Genomic DNA, 20,943 nt, shown 5'->3' with positions numbered 1-20,943 from the left:
CCCCCAGCAGCGGCTCCCTGTCCCCCAGCGCTCCAGCTCCTGCTCAAGGACCCGGCCCCCGCAGTGCGCGCAAAGGCTGCCGAGACCCTGGGCCGCCTGGTGAAGTTCGCCTGAGGCTCCCCGGCAGGGCTGCCCTGACAAGCAGTTGTGGCCTGGGCCTCCAAGACGGGACCCTAACGAGCAGAGCAGAGCGGAGAGTCCCCGGCCCACAGCGAGGTGGGGGGGCGAGGGCCACCAGGGTGCGCAGTTTGCTGTTGCCCCCACCCACCCCAAATAAAGCCATTTGCTCCTCAGCAGGTGGTGCAACGGTGTGGCCTCTCCTTCTAGGCAGGTCGGTGCCCCCCCACCCCCCCACAAGGAACCCCAACTCAAGAAGGTCACACCAGCAGGGAAAAGGCCTCTATTGAGGGTCCGGAGCACAGGCGCGGCCCCGGAAGCGGGCCGCCTAGGAGAAGAGGCGGACCGTGCCGTCGGCGCCGGCGGAGAAGACCCAGGGCTGGGTGGGGTGGAAGGCCACGTCCAGCACCCCCAGGTCTCGGGTCAGAGCGTGCCCCTTCAGCACCTTCACGGGCACCAGCAGCGGGTTCTGCAGCAAGTCGCTGTGGGGGAGGACAGGCTCAGGACGGGCGCTGCAGAGCCCCCGGGGCAGGGCGGGCGGGCGGGCGGGGCGGGTACTCACTTGTACACCATTCCGTGGCAGACGATGACACTGCCGTCGTCGGAGCCAGATGCAAAGAGCGGGTACCGGGGGTGGAAGGCCACAGCCCGCAGGGCCTTCTTGTGGTGCCTGGGGGGAACCAGATTGAGGCGGCGCCGGGGGCGGGGGGGCGGGTGGAGGAGGCAGGGGCGCAGCGTCACAGGCCGTGCTCTCGCCGGCACCTCACCTCAGCACTCGGTATGGCTTGGTAGAGAGATCCAGGTCAAACCACACCAGCTTGCTATCATAGCTGCCACAGATAACGTTGTCACCTGGGGGCAGACACAGTGGTGGGGACCTGGGGGCGCCCCCCCACCTGGCGCCCACCCCCCCCAGGATGCCCCCTCACCTGCAGGGTGCACTGCCAGGCTGGACACCCACTTGCAGTTGGGCAGCAGCTTCTTGGTGAGCTCCTGGCGCAGCAGGTGGTAAAGGCGGACGCTGCGCTGGGAGGCCACGAGCAGGAAGGGCCGCACGGGGTGGAAGGCCACGCGCTGCACCTGACCGTGGCTGCGGCGGAAGGGACTCTGGCTGCGACGCCGGCTCAACTGGTGGATCAGCACCTGGGTGTGGCCCGTGGTGGCCAGCACCACGGCCAGGTAGTCCCCACGCCCATGCCAGGTCACCTGCGTCACTGGCTGCAGGAACAGAGTAGCTAAGCCTCGCCCTCCACCCCTCCCTGTTCCCCCCACTCCCGCGCAGCCCCCACACCTTGCCGTGGCAGACACGCAGCCGCAGGCCCCCCCGACGCTCCTCCTCTGAGGCTTCCAGCCACTGCGCGGGCTGCGCAGCAGGCTCGGCAGGCGGGGTGTAGGCGCTCAGCAGCTGGTCCGTGCTGCTCACCGCCAGCCGGTCCCCCACGGTGGGGTTGAGCAGCAGCACCGTGTCCTCCCTGCAGCCAGAGCCAGAGGAGGCCACTCAGGCCCAGGACTGCCCCCCAGTGCCCCAGGCACCCCGGGCCTTGTACTCACACGGCCACGGCCACAAGGCAGATGGCAGGCTGGGGGTTCCAGGCCACACTCCGCACGACACCACCCACAGGCACGGTCCTCACGCAGCGGGCGGTGGCCGCCTCCCAGAGCCGCACCGAGCCGTCATCTGAACCTGGGCAGGGCAGACGGTCCCTCAGGAGCTGGCTCTTCAGTACCACCCCCCGCGTGGCGCTGCCCCGACCCTGAGCCCACCTGATGCCAGCCACTGGCCACCCGGGGAGACACTAAGGCAGCGGACAAGGTCACTGTGGCCTCTGTAGACCTGCAGAGAAGGGGCAGTTAGGGGATGCACCCCTGGGGACACAGACTCCCCGGCCACCCTGTCCGCTTACCAGGGCCTGGCACGTGGGAAAAGGCTGCAGGTCCCGTGGCCGAGGCAGCTTGGGGATGAGGTCTTCGGGGTCTACGTTCACCTGGGCGGGGGTAGAGCACGGGGTCACCTGTGTGTCCCCCCGCCCCTCCCCCCCATGCATCGTCACCAGCGTACCCTCATCTTGCGCTGCCGTGGGCACAAGTAGAGGTCGAGGCAGCGCTCAAAGCGCTCCTGGATGAAGCGGCCATAGGCGGGCACAGCCCGCAGGCTGGAGAACTGGCGCGGCAGGAAGCTGAGCTTCCTCTCCTCCGGCTCCTGCTGGTCCCAGGCCAGGCGCTGTGGAGGCAAGGGGGCGAGCTGGGAGCCGCGCCCACGCTGGGGCAGAGCCCAGACCCCCCCCCCCCCGCGCCAGGCCCACCTCCTCCTCGCTGGGCAGGTACTCGGGAGGCGGGTTGTAGGACTCGGCGTGGCCAGGCAGGGCGAGCTTGGGAGCAGGCACGTGCATCTTGTGACGGCCCAGCACAGCATTGGGGTCCTCCTGCGCCCACAGGTCGTAGAAGCTGGGGGTGGGGTCCCGAGGCCGGCGCGGCTGGATCCAGCCCATCTTGATGGCGTGCACCATGCGGGAGACCTGCACAGACGGTGGGGTCAGAGCGGGCGGGGGGGGCTCACCTGGGGGGTGGCGGGCTCACCTGGGGGACGGGCCCCACCCACCTTCTCCTTCTCCACCAGGGACGGGATAAAGCTGCGCTTGTCAGCGGGCCGGTTGGTCACCGGATGGATCATGAGGTCCCCACTGAAGAAGTCCACAGACGGCTGGAAGGACAAGCAGGGGTGTGTGGGCTGGGCCCCTCAGGGGGCCCCCAGACCCGCGGGCCAGCCACCGCCACCTACCTCGTATGGGTCAAAGCTCACGTCCCCAAACTGGCCCCTCTGCAGCCGCTGCACCAGGGCCACCTGCTCATCTGTCAGCCTCACGTCGTGCCCGGTCGTCCGGTCCTGCACCGTGCGCCTGGGGACTGCCCGTCAGAGCGCGCTCCCTGCCCCGCCCGCCCCCCGCCCCCCGCCCGGCCCCCACTCACCAGTAGTCAGGGTTGTCCATTTTGTCCAGAAACTGGTCCAGCTCATCCTGGGTGCGGAGGGGCTTGTAGATGCGTCTGCCATCCAGGTCGTAGCCCACATGGGGGAAGTCCTCGTACCACGCCAAGGGCACATTGCCCACTGTGTTCCGGATGTCCTGGGCCAGGAGGCCAGCATGTTGGCACTGGATGTCCACTGTGCCCACCCTTCCCTCCAAGCCCCCAGAAGATACAGAAGAGGAAGAGGCAGGACTCGCGCCTTCTCCCTGGGGTGTGACGTGGCACAGCGGCCGGCACTGTCCCCCATCCCCCGACCCTCGGAGGCGCCGGAGCTGCACCTTCACATTTTCCACTGAAGTGGTGCCAACCCCAGAGCCTCCCCCCGGATTCCTTGGCCGGGGCTCTGGGCAGCCACAGGCAAGGTGACCTCATCGCCCGTGGGCTCCCTCCCCTGGTGGGGCCTTAGGCAAAAGCGGGCAGCCGCGGGCCGGGACTCGGGGAAGACCCCCGCCACTCACCCCTCAGGGAGGCAGAATCCCCCACCTTGTGACCTGCAAGCATTCAGGGACTCCCGCAGCCCCCGGCCTGTCCCCATCCCACCCCCAGTGGGCAGTGCAGCCACATTCCTGGATACACATTCCTGGTCGAGGCCCCTGCCAGCCACCACCCTCCCTCCACCCAGCACGGAGACTGCTGCCCAGGCAGCCGCTTCCTGCAACAGTAGCCACAGGGGGAGGGGCCCAGATGAGACGGCACAGCTGGGCGCCCCCCTTGAAGCAGGACGGGACCCTCCGGGCTCGGCCCCTCGGCACCTGCCCAGCCCCACCTGCCAGCGTTAGTCCTCCCGGCTCCCCCGTCCTCCAGGTGCGCCCCCGAGCCCTGCTAGGAAAGCCCTTCCTTCTCCTGTGCCCCCCAAGTCTGCAGAGCCACCCCTGAACTGGGCAGATGGGGTTAGGGGTCCGTGGCCCAGAGAGGAGCCCACCGGAGCACTTGGCAGGGGAGGAGGATGCGGGTGGAGGTCTCCCGAGCAGAAGCACAGGCAGGAGCCACAGCCTGTGCCAGACCTGGTGTTTGATGCCAGCAGGGGTCAGGTGCAGCAGAGAAAGGCTGTGCTGCCAGGGACCCCAGGCCAAAGCTATTGGGGGGCGGCGGGGGGCAGCAAAGGGGCCGGGCTTGCCCTCTGGCCCCTCGATGCTCCTCGGTGCCCCCTTCTCCGGGCACAGAAGGCCCAAGTGTACATGGGAGGGAGGCAGAGGCAGACAGGGTGTGGCCGGGCACTGTGGCCAGGGCAGCTGGGTGAGCTTGGTCATGCCAAGGAAGGCCTGGGTCATGGGTCCTGCTTGATCCTCCTGGCCCCAGCTAAGAGGGGAGAGAGGAGGCCCCACCGCCCCGGCAGCACCTAGCAGGGGGCTCCCCCTTGCCCACGTCCCCCGGAGACAGCAAGATGCTCCATCCAGGCCCCTTCGCAGCGGCGCGCGAAGGCAGAGGGATGGAGGGCCCCTGCTCCAAGCCGCCTCCGGGGGCTGGGAGGCGGGGAGAGGGCGGGCCGGCGCGGGGGAGGGGCCGCCGCCGCTATAAAGGCCCGGCCCGCGGCCCCGCTCCAGCCCGGGACGCACACGTGCGCGCTGCGCCGCCGCAGCCGCCACTGCGGGAGCCACCGCCGGAGCCGGAGCCCGAGACCCGCGCCTCCCTGGCCCGGCGGCCGGCGGCGGCGGCATGCGCTGCGCTCAGCGGAGCTGACGGCGGCCGCCGGCCCACGTCCTTAGCCATGCTGCGCTCGGCGCCGCCCGGCCGCTACCTGTACCCCGAGGTGAGCCCGCTGTCGGAGGACGAGGACCGTGGCAGCGAGAGCTCGGGCTCCGACGAGAAGCCCTGCCGCGTGCACGCGGCGCGCTGCAGCCTCCAGGGCGGCCGGAGGCGGGCCGGGGGCCGGCGGGCGGGGGGCGGCGGCAGCGGCGGCCCGGGGGCCGGGGGGCGGCCGGGCCGCGAGCCCCGGCAGCGACACACGGCGAACGCGCGCGAGCGGGACCGCACCAACAGTGTGAACACGGCCTTCACGGCGCTGCGCACGCTCATCCCCACCGAGCCGGCCGACCGCAAGCTGTCCAAGATCGAGACCCTGCGCCTGGCCTCCAGCTACATCTCGCACCTGGGCAACGTGCTGCTGGTGGGCGAGGCCTGCGGCGACGGGCAGCCGTGCCACTCGGGGCCCGCCTTCTTCCACGCGGCGCGCGCGGGCAGCCCCCCGCCCCCGCCCCCGCCGCCCCCCGCCCGCGACGGCGAGAACGCCCAGCCCAAACAGATCTGCACCTTCTGCCTCAGCAACCAGAGAAAGTTGGTGAGTGCTGCCGCGGGGCCCAGCCCCACCCCAGCCGGCAACCCCGCCGGAGGGCAGGGAGGGCGGGGCCAGAGGCGGGCAGAGCCCCCAGCAGCACCTGTAACCCAAGGGAAGCCCCGGGCCCTGGGAAGGAGGCGCACGGGGAGGGCACAGCCAGGAAGGCAGGGCTGGCCTTTCCTTGGTCTTCGTCCCCACGAGTCTCTAGGACAGGAGCTTCCCTGGAGACCCGAGAGGGCCACCCAAGGCCCGGGGGGAGGAGACCAAGGCAGAGCAGACCCCAACCTGGAGGAGGCTAGGAGGGCGCCAGACCAGAGCGGGGTGGCGAGCAACTCTGGCCACCCACCCTGCCCCCTAGGAAGGGGACTCCTCTGGGGTCCATCTGCTCCGCCACAGCCCCTGCCACTGGCGTCTGGCTTATCAGGGCACCTGCCCGCCCTCCTGGCCCCTGCCCCTGGGGCTGCCCACCCAGACACCAGTGCGGGATCTGCTGGCAGAGGCTGGCAGGAGACGGGGGCTGGGAGAGAGGGCCACGCTGTGGGAGTCGGGAGGTGCTGGCCGGCTGTGATTTACAGCCCCTGCTGTGCTTGGTGGCACCGGAAAAGCAGGGTGAGCAGGGAGAAAATACGGCGCGGCTTTCCCCAATCCCCATTTCCTCTCCAGACAGCACGCGCGAGCTCCTGGGGCCTGAACATCTGGGAAATTTAATTTTACAATTTCGGCTGTGCAGCAGTGTTCTCCTCCCCAAACTGCACGGGGAAGATGGGGTGAGCGCGGAAGGGGGTACTTTCAGCACCCGCCACCCCATTCAGCACCCAGTGGGGAAGCCCAGGGGTGCAGGCTGCTGATGGGTCCCTGCCCAGGCCCTCCCTGACACTGCCCTCCCCCCGCAGAGCAAGGACCGCGACAGGAAGACTGCGATTCGGAGTTAGAGGCCGATGCGGCCGGCCGGCCACGCAGAGCCCCCGTGGGCCTGACTCCCCGAGGGCGCCCCCAGCCCAGCCCTGCCCTGCCCCCCGGCCGTGAGCGGGGCCAATGGACAGACAGGCAGCAGGACGCGGAGCTGGCCCCAGCACTTGCCCAGGGCCACTGGAACTTTCCGTGCTGGCTTCCTACCCGAGTTTCTTCTGGTCACTCTGTGCTGGCATCTTGTGCCTTTGATATGATAATATAAAGTCTGGAAATTTTGTATAATTAAAAAACAAAACAGTATCTTCCAAACACAGACGCACACCGTCCTTGCGAGCCGTCAGGAACGCACCCTGAGCCACAGCCTGCGCCCACGCTCCCGGCCTGCGCCCGCAAGGCTGTTCTCTTTACGCATCCGCCCTCTCCCCCCCCCCCCCCCCCGCACCTTCTGCTGGGGGCGGGGGCAGAGGAGGCCAGGAAAGGAGAGAGCCCACTGCCACATGGCGAGGGACAGAGCAGGACACAGCCAGCCCCAAGGCTGGGGAGCAGCCTTGCCCCCTGCTCCTCCCCCCGCTACGAGGGCCTGCCAGGTGCCCTGAGAGGTGAGGAGGGCAGCACTTGGAGCAGGCGAACTGCTGGCCTTCGTGGCCTCAGCAGCCGAGACTTTGCTGGCAGAGCCCCTAGAAGTGGGTGTGTGGGGGAGGGTACATGAGGGGCACCATCTGGCAGAGGCAGTTCCCAGGCCTGCAGAGGCCTGAGGGCCTGGACCAGGTGGCAGCTGCCTGTGTGGACCTCTGGGTGCCTACCCCTACAAGCTGGAAGAGGGAGCCTCTGCAGCACTGCTCACACCGGAAGGACTCCTGGCCGCCCAGCACTGCACCCACCCAACTCCCCCACAGCCCCACCTGCCCACGTGGAGGGCAGTTCAGGCCTCTCCCGGAGCCGCACACAGCTGGCTGACCATTAAAATCTTGCAGGTGACAATTACAGCTTAATGGCGCCAGCTCCCTGGGCATAGCAGAGAAGGAGGGTGGGGGCGGCTCCGTGGACTTCCGGCCGTGTTCCCCGCCCCCCCCGCCCAGGCCAGCCAGCAGGGAGGGAATGGCCAGTGCAGGTGCTGGCCCCCCGGCCCTCCCACCCCTCCGTGAAGGGCCCCCGGGAGAGGCCAGGTGCCGAGGCCCACGTGGGCACCCCAACAGGGCAGAGCCAGAGCTGCCCCCTCCCCTGAACGGACGGGCTCTGGGGATCAGAGGCGCAGGAAGCGGTGGTGTAATTTTGGAGGAAATTCTCAAAGCCAGAGCCATTAAGGGCTGGAGGGGGCTGTGTCCGATCTGGTAGAAATACAACAGGATAAAAAGTCACAACGGCAGGTCCCACTCAGAGAGAAACCCAACCCCAAATTTCCTCTCCTTAATCCTCCAGGAGCCTCCAGCTGGCCAGGAGGGAGGAGGGGGCACGCTCGGTCACTGCAGAAGCCCCCCACCCTGCCTGCCGGCCGGCAGAACCAACACCCAGGCAGGAACGTAGGGGTCCAGCTGAGGACAGAGAAAGGCACCCCTCCCCGCCTGGGCCCTGAGGACACTGCAGGAAAACGACCCAGGGTGGGAGGGGCCCATGTCCCCTCAGGGCTCTGAACCCGCATGCCCCACTGGGCCTCACAGCATACCTGGGCTGGGGGAGTGCGGGCCTGCCCACCACCCCAAAGACCACAGGTGCCAGGTGGGCACCCACCTCACAGTCACAGAGAGAGTCACCAAGCTGGGGTCGGGCAGACAGTGGGGGACAAAGCACGAAGGGCGTAAAGGCCAGGCTGGATGGAGCAGAGAGTTGGGGGAGGGGGCTCCCCAGGAGCAGGACAGACAGTGTGGGGGGAGGGGTGCAAGGTCAGGACCCCGGCGGCTGGGGAGCTGGTGGGAGAACAGGCCACAGGGCTGGTCCCCAGGGACCGGCAGGTCCGGGCTCAGTGCGCGTGGGCCAAGCCCTCGGCTGCTGGGCCTGTGACTCCAGCAGCGGCTGCAGCTTGGACGGCCTCGGGCCTGGGCAGTGGGCCCGGTCGCTCCCTGAGCTGCACCGGTAGCAGCAGAGGCCGAGGGCCTGGCCCGCCAGCCAGCCAGCGGGGGCGGGGGCGGGGGCGGAGCACACTCCGTCACCCTCCACTGCTCCAGAAATTCAAACCAGACTGGGGGTGGCGGGCCGGCCCTGAGCCCCTGCGGCCCCACGCGAGTCCACCACAGGGCTACTCACGGCCGGTGCCGGCCTGGGGGTGGCAGGTGCTCCCTGCCCACCCCCCACTTCCTGCCCAGAATGCGTGCCTCACCCTCCGCCACAGCCAAGGCCAGGGCCAAGCGACAAAGGCCTGGGGCTCCCAGTGTGCGAACCCCACAGAGGCAGCTGGAAAAGGGGGGGGCCAGCCCGCACCCTGGGCCAGGAGCGCCTCTGCGGGCCAAGCCGGGCTGGAAACACTCCGATCGGCGCGGCTGTCAGCTCCCTGTCCCCAGCCTGGGGAACGAGCTGCTGGCGGCACCACATGATTCATCACCGGCCGCCCGCGCCCGCAGGCCAGCCGGCCCCCACCCTGCTCAGCACCTGCGGGCTGCCAGGAAGCACATGTGACCCTGCAGGGCGCGCGCCCGCCGACCCCTCCAGGTCAGGCAGCATGGAGCCCAGGCCGGGGGCACCGACAGCCCTGAGCCCGTGCGCTCCCGGGGGGCTGCTCTGCCCCCGGGACAAGCCTTTGGGTGAGGCCTGCGGGGGTCCACCCCCCCCAGCCCCCTGCCCCAGACTGCACCGGACACAGGCGGCAACTGGCTGATGTGTCGGCTGGGATTTTTCCGCCCTCGATGAGCCCCCTCCCCTCCCCCTCCCCAAAGTGGCTGCAGCTGTCAGGACCGCAGATTGGAACTGCAGGTACGGTGCTGGCCGGCTGCCCACCTCCCTCCCGTGTCTGTCTGAGAGAGAGGAAGCCGGCCCACCTCTGGAATCCTTCACTCTCTCCTCGTTCCGCCTCTCCCACCTGTCCCCCGGGAGCGCGGGGTCAGCCCCCTCGCTCGTCTCTCCCTTTCCCTTGCCCCTCTCCGATTACAATGCAGGCAGTGTTCCCCGCTCCCCCTGCTCGACGCTCCCGCCTGTCTCGCGCGCCCTCGGCCTTCCTGCGCCTGTCTCTCCTGCTCCTCCCCAGCCTTCAGTCTCTGTCACCGTGCCCGGGACAGGACAGGACGAGGCCAGGCTGTGAGCCTCAGGCCCACCTGCTGCAGCTAAACCCACGGAAGGTTCCCACCGGATGAGTCCAGGTGACAGACAAACGGGAGAAGGTCAGGGCCTGGCGGCCTCCTCCAGCTGGAGATCCGACGGGGCGGGGGGGGGGGAGCCCCCTTCCCAATCACCCCCTTGCCTGTTCAGGTAGCAAGTCGCCTGAGAGGCGGGCCCAGACCCCCCACCGGCTCTGTCCGGCCTCATCAAAGCGCCCCAGCCTGGTCTACCTGAGCCATCAGACACGTGTGGGCCCAGGGCCCCTCCAAGCCCCTCCTTGGTCCCCTACCAACACCACCTCCGTGGCTGTCGCGGGGAGGGAGCAAGGCCAACCCCCAGGCGCCCACAGAGAGGGGGAGGGGGCGCCACGGCAGCCCCTGCTCCCAGGTCCTCAGACACCCAAGACGCCCACCCACCTACACCCTCCCGGGGCTGACCAAGGGCCGGTGGCCGTCCCCACGTGGAACCCTGAACCTCGGCTTCCTGCAGGCCAGGGCTCCCAGAAACCACGTGGGGTGAGGAAGGTGGGCTTGGGCTCGACCCCCTGCTGAGGGCCAGACATTCCGGGGCTCCACACCCGCCCAAACCCCAGCCCTCCCACATCTCTTTCTGGAGGACACACTCTGAGCCCCAAGACTGCCTCACGCGGCCAGGCCCCCGCGGCCCCGTTCCTGCTCTGCAGCAGCCGCCCCCCCACCCCCCCCCCATTCCCCGCAGGAGGCGCCCTCCGCTGGCCACCCCCCTCTCAGCTGCGGCCCCCTCCTCTCTCAGGCGGCCCCTGTCCCAGCACCCTCCCTCCCACCTGGGCTCCCTCCTCGCCCGCCCCACCCCGTCCCCCCAGGGGGCACCCCTGTCTCCTGGGCAGGGGCACTGGTGGCAGGAGGGCACGTCCCCCACATTGCAAGCGCAGCGGGCAGGCCTGCCAAAGGCACCCGGAGGTCACAGCTGCCCCGCCCACCGTGCCCTTTGGCCACCTGCGAGGCCACAGGCCACACGGCACCCGGGGCCCTCCCAGGCGAGGCAGCCGGGGCGACCGGTGGGCAGGGACCCACGCGAGGGGCTGCCGGGGGCCGGCCTCGGGGTGGAAGGCCGCCAGGGAGGCGGGCGTCTGGCCGCCGGGACGCACGCTCCCCACAACAGCTGGAAACCTGAGCCTCCTCCGCCAGCAGCGGCGCAGGCGCTGGGCGCGGGCGGCGGGGCGGGCGCGCAGGCGGGCGGGCGGGGCGGCGCCGGGGGAGGGAGGCCGCCAGCGCTGGAGGCAGCTGCCGGTTCGGTAGCTGGGAGAAGCCATTAACGGCGCTTGGCGAGAGAGCAGAGGGGATCGCGGCTCTGGACGCCGACGGCGGCCTTCCCAGCGGATCCCGAGTTGGGCCGAGCCCGCCCCCGCCCTGGCCCCTCCGGCTTCTGGCGTCCAGCGTGGGGCCCCTGGGGTCAGCCGCCCCGACCCCCAGGCTGAGCCGCCGCTCCCCCCGCCGGCCAAGGCCTCAGTTTCTCCCCGCAGCCAGAGACAAAGAGGAGGGGCCGCTGCCGAGCGCTGCCCTCCCCCGCCGCCCTCCTCCCCAGGTCCCCAGATGAGATCACGTCTGTGGGAGAGGGCTGAGGTGGACACGTGGGGCGGGGGCACCGCCTGGGACATGAATTGGGGGGAAGGGACAGAGGAGGGCAGCCACAGCCCATGCTCCGGTGAAGGGGGACGTCACCGACCAGTCAGCCCCAGAACCAGACCCAGCAGGGGCCAGCAGTCGGCATCCCCCGGCCTCAGAGTCCCCCAGCCCTGGCCTCAAATCCAGGCCCAAGGGGCTGACAGGACAGGGCCTGCGGAAGGGGAGCCCAGCGGCACTGGCACACCTCAGGTCCGCCCCCAAGGGCACGCCTGGCAGGACACCCGTGCCCATGCTCCAAGGGTGTGGAGAAGGGGCTGCCCGGCGTGACCAGCGTTCAAGGACCGCGGTCCCTCCCAGGTGCCAACCGAACACGTCACAGCCACGGGCTGGGGGCGGCCCCGGGGCTCCGATGGGCCTGCCGCCAGCCCAGCCCCGCAGCTTCCGGAAGCCCACCCTGCCCCGCGCAGATCGGATCGCCGAGACACGCGCACGTCCCAGGGAGCAGAGCAGCTGTCAGGCCGGCCTGGCCCCTGAAAACTGAGCTCTGCCGCCCCCTCGAGCCTCAGGCCGGCTGTGCTGGCAGAAGCGCGGCCGGGCGGGCACGGCCTTCCCTCCTGTCACTCAGGCCGACATATGGGATAGTCATCGCGGGAGGAAGCAGCCCCCGCAGCCCCCGCCGCGGCGCGGGGCCAGGCCAGGCCAGGAGGAGCGCCTCCCCGCGGGCAGGCCGAGGCCCCTCCCCCGGCCTCTGCACTCCATTTACAATCATCATCGATTTCTCAAAATACCAAATATAAAAAAGTAGCCGACAGGATGTGGCTGCCGACAGCCAGAGCCCCTGGGAGGGGGAGACAGGCAGGGAGCCGCGCTGCGCGGGCCCCCCTTCACCGAGTGCGCCGCTGCTCCGGCCAGGAAACCAATTTATTTTGTTTTGTCTCTGTTCTCTGAACGCACAGAGACCGGATCGGGCGGGCGGCCAAGACTCCTGAAGCCGCTGCCAAGAGAGCGGAGGATGGGGGTGGAAGCCGCGCAGGGGAGGGGGCGCGTGTCTCCCCAGGCCGGGACAGCCCCTGACGGGCGGCCGGCAGAGCAGCCGAGGGCCCCCCGTGCCCAAGGAGGCACACAGCCGGGGGCTCCCCCCCGGGGCAGTCGGCACAGACCCACAGTCCTGCCTGGTGGCAAGGACACATGTGGGAGGGGGCTGGGCGAGCTGCACGGCCATCTCCAGCTCAGAGCGTCCCCCAGGGCCCAGGCAGCGCCCTGAGCGCCCTGGACCCTGCATCATGCTTTCTGCCTCAGGAAAGGGCCCCCAGCTTCGCCCAGGGCCACATCAGCTGCACCTCCAGGAGGCCAGGGAGGCAAAGAGCAAGATGCCAGGGGCCACCCACCCGCTGCTCTCAGTGGCCAGTGCAGGCATCCCCTTCCCACCCCACACCCACCGACCAGCACAGGCCGGCCGGCTGGCAGTAGGGAGCTCCCCAGGCCTGTGTACCCACCCAGAGCACAAATACAGCCCCCACCACCACCTGCCGGCCACCCCACACGGTCCAGGGCGCACAGCCCAAGACCAGGACGTGGACATGGCTGGCTGCACGGCCCACAGCCTCCCCTGTCCACAATGACACACTCCTGAGGTCGTGGGCCCCTGGCCAGGACGCCCACTCAGGACATGCAGTAGCCCCACCCCGCCCCCGACAGCGAGGCCCCCCGCCCCAGGCCTACCTCTTCGTCGGAACTGTCTTCCGCGTACTCGTCCTCGCCAGGCACGCTTGCCACCTGCGTCCTCGGGGAAGGGGTCCCGGCCTGAGCAGAGAAGGGGAGACGCGTTACATCCAGACACCGATGCCCTCTGATCCGGGGCGCCCCGCCCCTCCCGCCAACCCTGAGGCCGAGGTCCCCACACCCCGATCTCTATCTCCAACCTGACCCTGCCCCGGACAAGACTGGGGACACCCCACATCTAAGTGGGCCTCTCGGGGGGGTCCCACCAGGGGTCTACTGTCAAAGGCTGGACCCAGAACCACGTCCAAGCTCGGGGGAGGCCCCCAGGGGGACTGACACCTGGAAAAGGAGCATTCGGCCACCCCCGCACCCTTAACGAAGAAACCGGCTGCAGGGCTCCCGGCCCAAAGGCTCCGCTGGGCCCAGAGCCAGCCCAGGGTCGGCAGCAAGGCAGGGGTGGCCGCGAGGCTGTGGCAGGTGAGGGCCGGGGGACACCCCCACCTGGTCCAGTCCACAGCTGGCCCAGCCCTATGGCAAGACCCTCGCCCCGAGGAGGCCACGTCCAGCCTGGCTGGCCAGGGGCCCTCAGGACGCTGGGAGGCCACAGCCCCAGGCCGACGCCGCCTACTGCGCCAGAGAGTGGGTGCCACTGGGCACTCACACCCCAACCTGGAAAACAGATTCTCCTCTCTCGGGGTGGGGGCGGCTGTGCCGGAACTGGGGCGATGGAGAAAACAGGCCCATCTCAGCCCTGGAGCAGAGCATCAGGAGCAGGGCGCCTGAGCCCCGCGAGGCAGCTCAGCCTCCGACCTGTCTTCCCCGAGTGGGTTTTTCCAGGCCAGGAACCAGGCGGGATCCAGTCTCCGTGCGTCCCCACCTCTGGCTCTCGGTGCTGCAGGTCACAGAAAGTGGGTCAGCACTGCCTGGGGGCGCAGAGGGCAGCCCACAGCTCTCCTCCCATCCTCAGCCGGGGCAACAACCCCCCCACAACGCCAGGCCGCAGCGGCTGGGCTCGCAGCAGGGTCCACAGCGCTGGCCTCAGTGCTCCACTGCCACCGCCCGCCAGCTGGGCCAGTGCTCCCCACAGCGCTCCTGCCCGCCCCCCCCCGCCGCCGCAGTCATGGGCCCTTCATCCCCCAGCGCTCCGGGCGCTCCACACTGCCCCCTGCCAGACACAGCAGGGCCTCGGCGAGGACAGGGACACCAGGCAGGGGGGCTGTGAGTTCCTGGATAAAAGAGCTGCACACCCAACCCCATGGGGCACCAGGGCTCCCGCAGAGGTGACTGCAGGGCCGATGGCAGCCGCCAGGGGGCAGCAGTGCAGCGGGGCGCGGCCCAGCCCCGCCACCAGCTCTGGGACAGGCTGACCCAGCAGGCCCCGCCCGGCCGGCCCGCGGTGTTTAGGGAAGCAAACTCTTCCCGCCACTGCTCCGCTTCCTCTGAGCCGCCAGCCCTGGCCAACGCCCCTGGGCACAGACACAAGGCGGGGGTCCGCCCAGAGCACAGGCCGCCAGCACCTACCCCAAGAAGGGCTCAAGCCTGCCTGGCACAGGCTCCCAAAGGCAGCCACGTGGACAGTCAGGGGACATGGGCGGGACCAGAGGAAAGTGTCCCTCTGGGGAGGGGTGAGCAGCCAGGCAGGGGTGTGAAGGCACCAACTGCCATCAGCAGAGGAGGGCAGTCAGAACCGGGGTCAGCTCCCAGACACAGAAGGGCAGCCTCCGGGTGGAGAGGGAGAGACGGGGCGCACCTGGAGCAAGGGCCTCAGGGGAGGCGCACGGGGGGCGTCCGGACCTGGTCCACAGAGTCAGGAACCTGCACTTGCCTCTCTGCCCACCCTCGAGATTCCAGAGCATTCCAACAGCCCCAGGTGGCACCTCAGCAATGACACCTACCAGATGGCAGCAGGCCCCGCCCCGTCACTGCCACTCCCAAGCAGGCACGCGACAACTTCAGGCCCACCTCCCGTGAGTAGGCCGGTGATGGCCCCTGCGGTCAGCCGGGCAGAACCTTGCGCCCGCACTGCCTTCACTGCGGGGTCCGCTCAGGCCCGCCCACAGAAGGGAGACGGCCACCACACCCCACAGGTCACAGGGGGTGTCCAGACCGGACAATAACACCACTAAGACTCTGCAGGGAGCCCAACAGAGACAGGCTGGCATCAAAAGCACTTGGTGCAGGCAGCTTATCTAACAGAAAAGGGAACTGAGGCCTAGGAGACCCGCCGGGTTTTTAAAGAAAATACACCAGTGTGGCCTCAAAGGGCCATAGAGAGAACAGGCCACAGATCTGAGCGAAAGGAAGGCCACCCAGCAAGAGCAGAAGCCAGCCCCACACAAGGAAATGGCTGCTGCAGCCAATTTCAGGAACATCACAGACCAGTGACTGCTCCGCACCACCTGCGGGGCCACGGCTGCCCCGCGCCGTGTGGGGGGGAGCCCGAGACCCTCACCTGTGCTTGGGCCTGACTGAGATGAGAGCCTGGGGCTGAGAAATACAGCGGGCACGGCAAAGGCAGGCGGTTCTGAAGGGTGGGAAGGACGCCTACTGTGCACGGGTTGGTGGGCGGTGGGGCACCTGTGACTGTGCGTCTGCTTGCATTTTTGTCTTTTAGGGCCACACCTGCGGCATGTGGAGATTGCCACCCTAGAGATGGAATCAAAGCCGCAGCTGCCGGCCTACGCCCCAGCCACAGCACTGGATCCAAGCCGCGCCTGCGAGCTACACTGCAGCTTGTGAAGGCCCACAAGCCGCCGGGTGAAACCAGGAATAGAACCTGCACCTCGTGGCTACGAGTCGAATGTTTAACCCACTGAGCCACAATGGGAACTCTGGCTGTGCTGTTTTAAGCCATGGCTACAAATCTTTGACTTTCCTTCCAATGAACGGCAAAGACTCTCTGCACATCTGGGGGGCTTGTGACGGGTTTGCCAGCCCCAGTGGAGCAGCCCAAAGTGACAGACAGAACCCCGGGTCTAGGTCATAAAGGACCTGCAGCTCCACCCAGGATGCTGCCCGAAGCCCTGAGCGAGGGCACAGGCAGACAGGCCCAGGGATAGCCAGCTACTCGGGTCACCCCAGCTGCACATAGGGGTTAGGAAGCCCCAGCCGTTCTCATCTGTGACCCTCCCCTGAACCCCAGACATGACCTGAGTGATGATTCTCCCAGGGCAGAGTGTCCCAGAACCCAGCAGGGCTGCAGGAGAAGCCGACGTGCTCCCTGTAGAGGAAGCCAGCTGGGGGAGGCCGCAGGACCCCTCAAACTCATTGATCGGTCACCCCAGAAGTGACACCACCACACCCTGCCCGAACTCTCATCCCCAGAAATGAGGGCCATGAGGCGGCTGTATGACGCCTCCAAGTGCTGGAGGAGGAGGTGGGACAGCTGCCCAGGGCCCCTCTCCAGGCACTGGGCCACAGGCTCGGCTCCAGGTACAGATCCAGGCACATCCTGCCTGGGGTGGCCGCCACAACCCAGCCCATGAGAATCACTGGGGGCGCCCCTCCCCACGCCCCCCCAGGCCCTAGGCTGCACCAGACAGCATCGACACCCAGACTCCAAAGGACACAGTGACACTGCGGCCTAGACCCAAGACGCAGTCCACCCACCATTCCCCAGAGCCTGGTGGAGGCCTGATGGGTCCTCCGGCCCAAAGGTTTGCAGGAAGCTCGGTGCAGACAGTGCGGGCAGGACCCTGACGCCAGCTGGGGCGGATGTTACGCGCAGGTCAGGCGTCGTTACCGGGTCTTCTGTTACATCCTTGAATGGGGCAAACAGACTGAACTAAGAAGAATGGAAACTTCCACACAAACAAAAAAGCAAAATAGGAAAAAATGCACGTAAACAGAAAAAAAAAAAAACAGACTAAACACAAGTAGGAAAAAAAAATGGATCTAGGAGTTCCCATTTTGTGGTGCAGTGGAAACGAATCTGACTAGGAACCATGAGGTTCCAGGTTCGATCCCTGGACGCACTCAGTGGGTTAAGGATCTGGCGTTGCCGTGAGCTGTGGTGTAGGTCACATACTCGGCTCAGATCCCGCATTGCTCTGGCTGTGGTGTAGGCTGGCAGCTGTAACTCCTACTTGACCCCTAACCTGGGAACCTCCATATGCCTTGGGCGTGGCCCTAAAAAGAAAAAAAAAAAAAAAAAAAAAAAAAGGATCTAAACAAGCACAGAAAGAAAAAAAAGGCTTTAAACACCCAAATCCACTCAGGACACGGGGACTCCAAAGGAGGCCCAGTGACTTGGGCCCTCGTATCTGTGGGGCCGGGAAAGCCTGGGAGGCACTGCCAGGTGCCCTGGGGGCGGTGCAGGGAAGCAGGACCCTCCTGAGCTGCAAGACCCTGGGCAGCCGAGCCACTGCCAGACGGCGGGGCCAGGAAGGCGCGGGGCCAGGAGTGGCCCAGCTCACAGAGAAGCCCCAACGCAGGCTCCTCTCCAACCTGTGTTGCTGTCAGGGGCCGTCAGCGGGCAAAGGGCTCCCCCGCCGGGCTGGGCTTAAGACATTACGTGCAAGCGTTGGGGGGGTGGCCAACTCCCCTCAGCCCCACAGAACTGTGGGGTGGGGCTCCTCTCAGCCTCCGAGCAGAGAGCACAGAACCCACCAGGAGGCTCCTCCTCTGCAGGGACCCTTGGTGAGCACACCCGCCCCAGGTGGGCGGCGGGAGGAGCCTTGAGACAAGTCACCGGGAACACGTCCTCCCAACACAACGTAGAGGGATGTGACCAGTGTGGGTGAAGCGACAGCCGGGAGCCCCCAGAAGGAAGTAGACAGAAACCTTCACAGCTGGGCAGCTGCTGGCAGCCCAGGTGAGAACCAGGCACGGGGCGGGGGCGCAGCGGAACTGGGGGCAAAGCAGCAGGGCTGTTTTCTCTTGTCACAGAAGTCATCGCGTTCTCCAGTGGGCCCCCAGGCAAACATCGTTTTTTGATTGCAAAGCAGCGCACCTAAGTCTACGGGTTATCGGCACAACCACACCCGTGGCCATGGCCATGGCTGGCACCACAGGGCCCCGGGGGACACTTGGCAGGGAGGCAAGCAGGAGCTGGAGCATCACCGCTGGCTCGGACCCTGAGAGCTAATGGGAGATGCTCACGCCACCAGCTGCGCGATGGAAGGGGGTCTGGAGCTGAGGACGCCCGCCCCCTGGGGCAGGAACACCCTGGGACGAAGCCTCCAGGCGTGACGTGTGACAACGCCTTGGCTGTGGCAGGTGAAGGGAGAAGCCCCTAGCGAGGGAGGAAGCTTCTGCAGGGAAGCCAAGCGGTGGGGTACAGGTCCCAGCTGGCGGCACTGCTACTTGTGGGGGCGGCACTGCTGCTTGTGGGGGCGGCACTGCTGCTTGTGGGGGCCAGCGCGCACCCGACGGCCCATGGGGACAGGAGGCGGCTGTCTGCAGGAGAGCCCCTTCCCCAGGACAGCCTCCTGAGACACGTGACATTACCTCCTTCAGAGACTTCAACCTAAAAGCTCTTTTCATTAAAAAACAATTTAACTCAGTTATTTCTAAAATTCTGGAGTGTTTTTTTGTTTTGTTTTTTTTCGTCCTGTTGCTCTTTTTATTTTTAAGACTGAACCCGCGGCACATGGACGATCCCAGGCGAGGGGTCGAATCGGAGCTGCAGGTGCCAGCCTACACCACAGACACGGCAACAGCAGACCCAAGCCACGTCTGCGACCTACACCACAGCTCAAGGTAACGCCAGATCCTGAACCCACTAAGTGGGGCCAGATATCAAACCCACACCCTCACGGACACTAGTCAGGTTCATTACTGCTGAGCCACTACGGGAACTCCTAAAATTTCGCTTATAAGAAAGAGTGAAAGTCCTCTTTGAAAAAAAAGTTTAAGCATTTAAGCTCTTGGACCCTTAAGGACCTTTCATTTTAAAAGAGGAAAAAGATCCAGCAAGATAATATAAGAACGGCGGTCCCCACCTGGAGCAAAGACGCAAACAGGAACTTCCATCCTTTACTAAACAGCACTCGTGTCGGATTTCATTTTTTGTCAAACAGGAACCATTTTGCCATTTTAAAAAGTTAAAAAGAAGGGGGACGATGGCTGCCCAGAATCCCACGGACCACGGGCAAGGCTTGGGTCATCTTCCGTGCACCAGCGTGACAGTTAAAGCCTGAATGGGGAGAGGACCTAAATCTGACTTTAAATCTTTTCTTCCTAAGAACCAGAGCAAACAAGCATGTTTTTGGGTTTCCATCCCAGTCCTAAATTCTAGAACACCAGGGCTGTGGGGAGCATAAGGAGGTATAAACTTTTTCCTGGGTGTCCCAAACGACAGACATCACACTTGAGTTAAATCAAGCTTTTCTCTCGCGTTTCTCACTTAAAACAAGAGTGGGATGAGCCTTCCCCATCGTCACAGCGACAGATTACAAAGCCTCGGGGTTGGGGGGTGGGGACCAGAGCGCCCCCAGCTGCCCCAGGCGGCCCCCAGCACGCAGATCTCCACCTCAGGCTTTGCCCCCTAGGAAACCCAGCCTCCAGCTAAGTCTAGCAAAGACTCAGCCCGGGAAGGGTGACATCAGAATCACGGTGGGTGGCTCACAGCCATGGAGATTTTCCGGGTTCCTACTGCGGTTGAAAACTGGTGCCCTAGGGCTCAGAACCCCCCCCCCCCCCCCGGCACCAGAGGAAAGAGAAAGCAGAGCCCGCGAGCTGGCAGGCACTCTCCCGGCCACCCGCCCGGAGAGCGAGGACGAGCACACCAGAACACTGCTCGCTCACCCACCTGCTGCCCCGTGGCCTTCTCCATCCTGCTGTGCTGCTCCTCGCCGCTGGCCCCGTCCTCCTCCTCACTGCTGTCACTGCCAGAATCTTCCAGGCCTGAGAACACACTCTCCTCGCTGTCAGACAGGCTGGGAGCCGGGGCGCCGGGGAGAGAGGGCTGCAAGGAGCACACTGTCGGTGACCAGCTCTGTGTGGCGCAGGACCAGAGCTGCTTCTGAGCAGACTTCTGCCCACCAGACACCACCCCGGCCCTAACTCCACCAGACAGGGTGCACGGTGGAACAAGAACCTGCAGACTCTTAGCAAGCATTCATTGGAAGGCAAAATTCTAGATTTCATTGTTTTTCAATAGTTCCTGAGTCTCTCGCCAAACTGGACAGCCTGCACGGAGCAGCTACCAAACAGCACTCAGCACACACTCTATCGTGCCTAACTAGCTACACAATTACAACGGCAAGTAAAAATGGCACAAATGTTTTGGGCACAAACACAAACAGCCGCTGATGAATACAGAGGCAAAAGCACTACAAGTGGGTGAGCATGGTGCCCAGAGCTGCCTGCCGGCCAGGGAGCACCACGAGCACTTGTCACAAGTGAAGGGGCAGCCTGATAAACCAGCAACGTGGAGTCCCAGCTGCGAGGCTCGACTGCACAAGCCTGCTATGGCTTTCTACCACCGAGATTTGATGAGATTTGATGACACCCCCACAGCGCGGCTGGGGTTCCGCTGGACAGGAAGAGCATGAGTCCAGCTAAAACGGGCCGTCCAGTGCAGCAGGCGCTGCTTTCTCATCCTCGTTTCCTCTTCTACAACGTCTAACGTGTCAGGAACATTTGGCTATACAAGCAGCTACTGCAGGCTCAAATCTTCTGCGCCCAGATGACAATTCAAAGGCCCAGGAAGACCGCTGCGCAGGACGCCGGCTCTCCTTCCTTATTCTCTCCGGCCCAGACCTTCTTCCGACCCACACAACCGCCAGCCAGCTCCCTGCCCAGGACGCCCCCGCAAGGCCGCCGGGGCGGAGGACAGGAGACCCCTCCCTCCTCGCATTCCCAGGCCCGCCGGGCGCTGGGCGGGATCGCTCCCCGGCCGGTGCCGCGGCCCAGCCCCGCCGCCCCCCCCCGCTCCCGCTCCCGCTCCCGCGTCACCTCCTCCGGCTCCCGCCCCGGCTCCAGCATCCGCTTCCCGGGCCGCGTCCCGGCCGCCGCCACGCGCCGCGCGCCCTGAGCTCCCGCCATGCCGCCCGCCGGTCTGCCCTGCGCCGCCACTTCCGGCAGCGACGCGACCGCGTG

The 20,943-nt window shown here is 66.5% G+C and overlaps 3 protein-coding genes and 1 long non-coding RNA gene across 38 annotated transcripts in view; 3 read left to right on the top strand and 1 right to left on the bottom strand.

Annotated features, from left to right (window-relative positions):
* MROH1 (maestro heat like repeat family member 1) overlaps window positions 1-293 on the top strand; it is a 70,621-nt gene extending 70,328 nt beyond the window's left edge. For all 33 annotated transcript variants that reach the window (XR_014843178.1, XR_014843172.1, XR_014843168.1 and 30 more), the window contains one exon: window positions 29-293. Coding sequence is in view for 20 of the 33 variants with exons in the window: in XM_085021340.1 (XP_084877466.1) it covers window positions 29-114 (86 nt within the window). In the remaining 13 variants the exon portion in view is untranslated. The remainder of the gene's footprint in view (window positions 1-28) is intronic.
* Window positions 294-386: 93 nt separating this feature from the next.
* Window positions 387-20,922, bottom strand: BOP1 (BOP1 ribosomal biogenesis factor). Of its 2 annotated transcripts, none has more exons than XR_002343657.2 (16): window positions 20,800-20,922; window positions 19,652-19,807; window positions 12,901-12,981; window positions 3,085-3,239; window positions 2,897-3,014; window positions 2,717-2,818; window positions 2,421-2,633; window positions 2,177-2,338; window positions 2,022-2,102; window positions 1,882-1,951; window positions 1,669-1,801; window positions 1,409-1,589; window positions 1,047-1,335; window positions 885-947; window positions 680-787; window positions 387-599 (listed from the first exon to the last, which is right to left on the bottom strand). XR_002343657.2 is itself a non-coding variant. In XM_013988007.3 (16 exons), the coding sequence occupies exons 1-16, from the start codon at window positions 20,887-20,889 to the stop codon at window positions 446-448; spliced, it is 2,178 nt and encodes a 725-aa protein (XP_013843461.2). In that variant the 5' UTR covers window positions 20,890-20,922; the 3' UTR covers window positions 387-445. The 2 variants fall into 2 exon arrangements, 1 of the variants encoding a protein (XP_013843461.2); XM_013988007.3 differs by having other exon boundaries at window positions 885-969.
* Window positions 4,379-6,637, top strand: SCX (scleraxis bHLH transcription factor). Of its 2 annotated transcripts, XR_002343667.2 has the most exons (3): window positions 4,379-5,419; window positions 6,080-6,183; window positions 6,310-6,637. XR_002343667.2 is itself a non-coding variant. In XM_021090541.2 (2 exons), exons 1-2 carry the CDS (start codon window positions 4,850-4,852, stop codon window positions 6,346-6,348), a joined length of 609 nt encoding a protein of 202 aa, XP_020946200.2. In that variant the 5' UTR covers window positions 4,814-4,849; the 3' UTR covers window positions 6,349-6,637. The 2 variants fall into 2 exon arrangements, 1 of the variants encoding a protein (XP_020946200.2); XM_021090541.2 differs by lacking the exon at window positions 6,080-6,183 and having other exon boundaries at window positions 4,814-5,419.
* LOC146403627 (uncharacterized) lies at window positions 17,530-18,403 on the top strand. The gene is made up of 2 exons (XR_014843307.1): window positions 17,530-17,713; window positions 17,788-18,403. It is a non-coding gene; the product is annotated as an uncharacterized LOC146403627 (long non-coding RNA).
* Window positions 20,923-20,943: the final 21 nt, after the last annotated feature.

Source organism: Sus scrofa, chromosome 4 (genome assembly GCF_054392235.1).
Source record: "Sus scrofa isolate SSC_HxYL_T2T_F1_AM1 chromosome 4, Sscrofa_HxYL_maternal_Yorkshire_Landrace_v2.0, whole genome shotgun sequence".
Taxonomy (NCBI): Eukaryota; Metazoa; Chordata; class Mammalia; order Artiodactyla; family Suidae; genus Sus; species Sus scrofa.
This window is presented reverse-complemented; position numbering and strand designations above follow the sequence as displayed.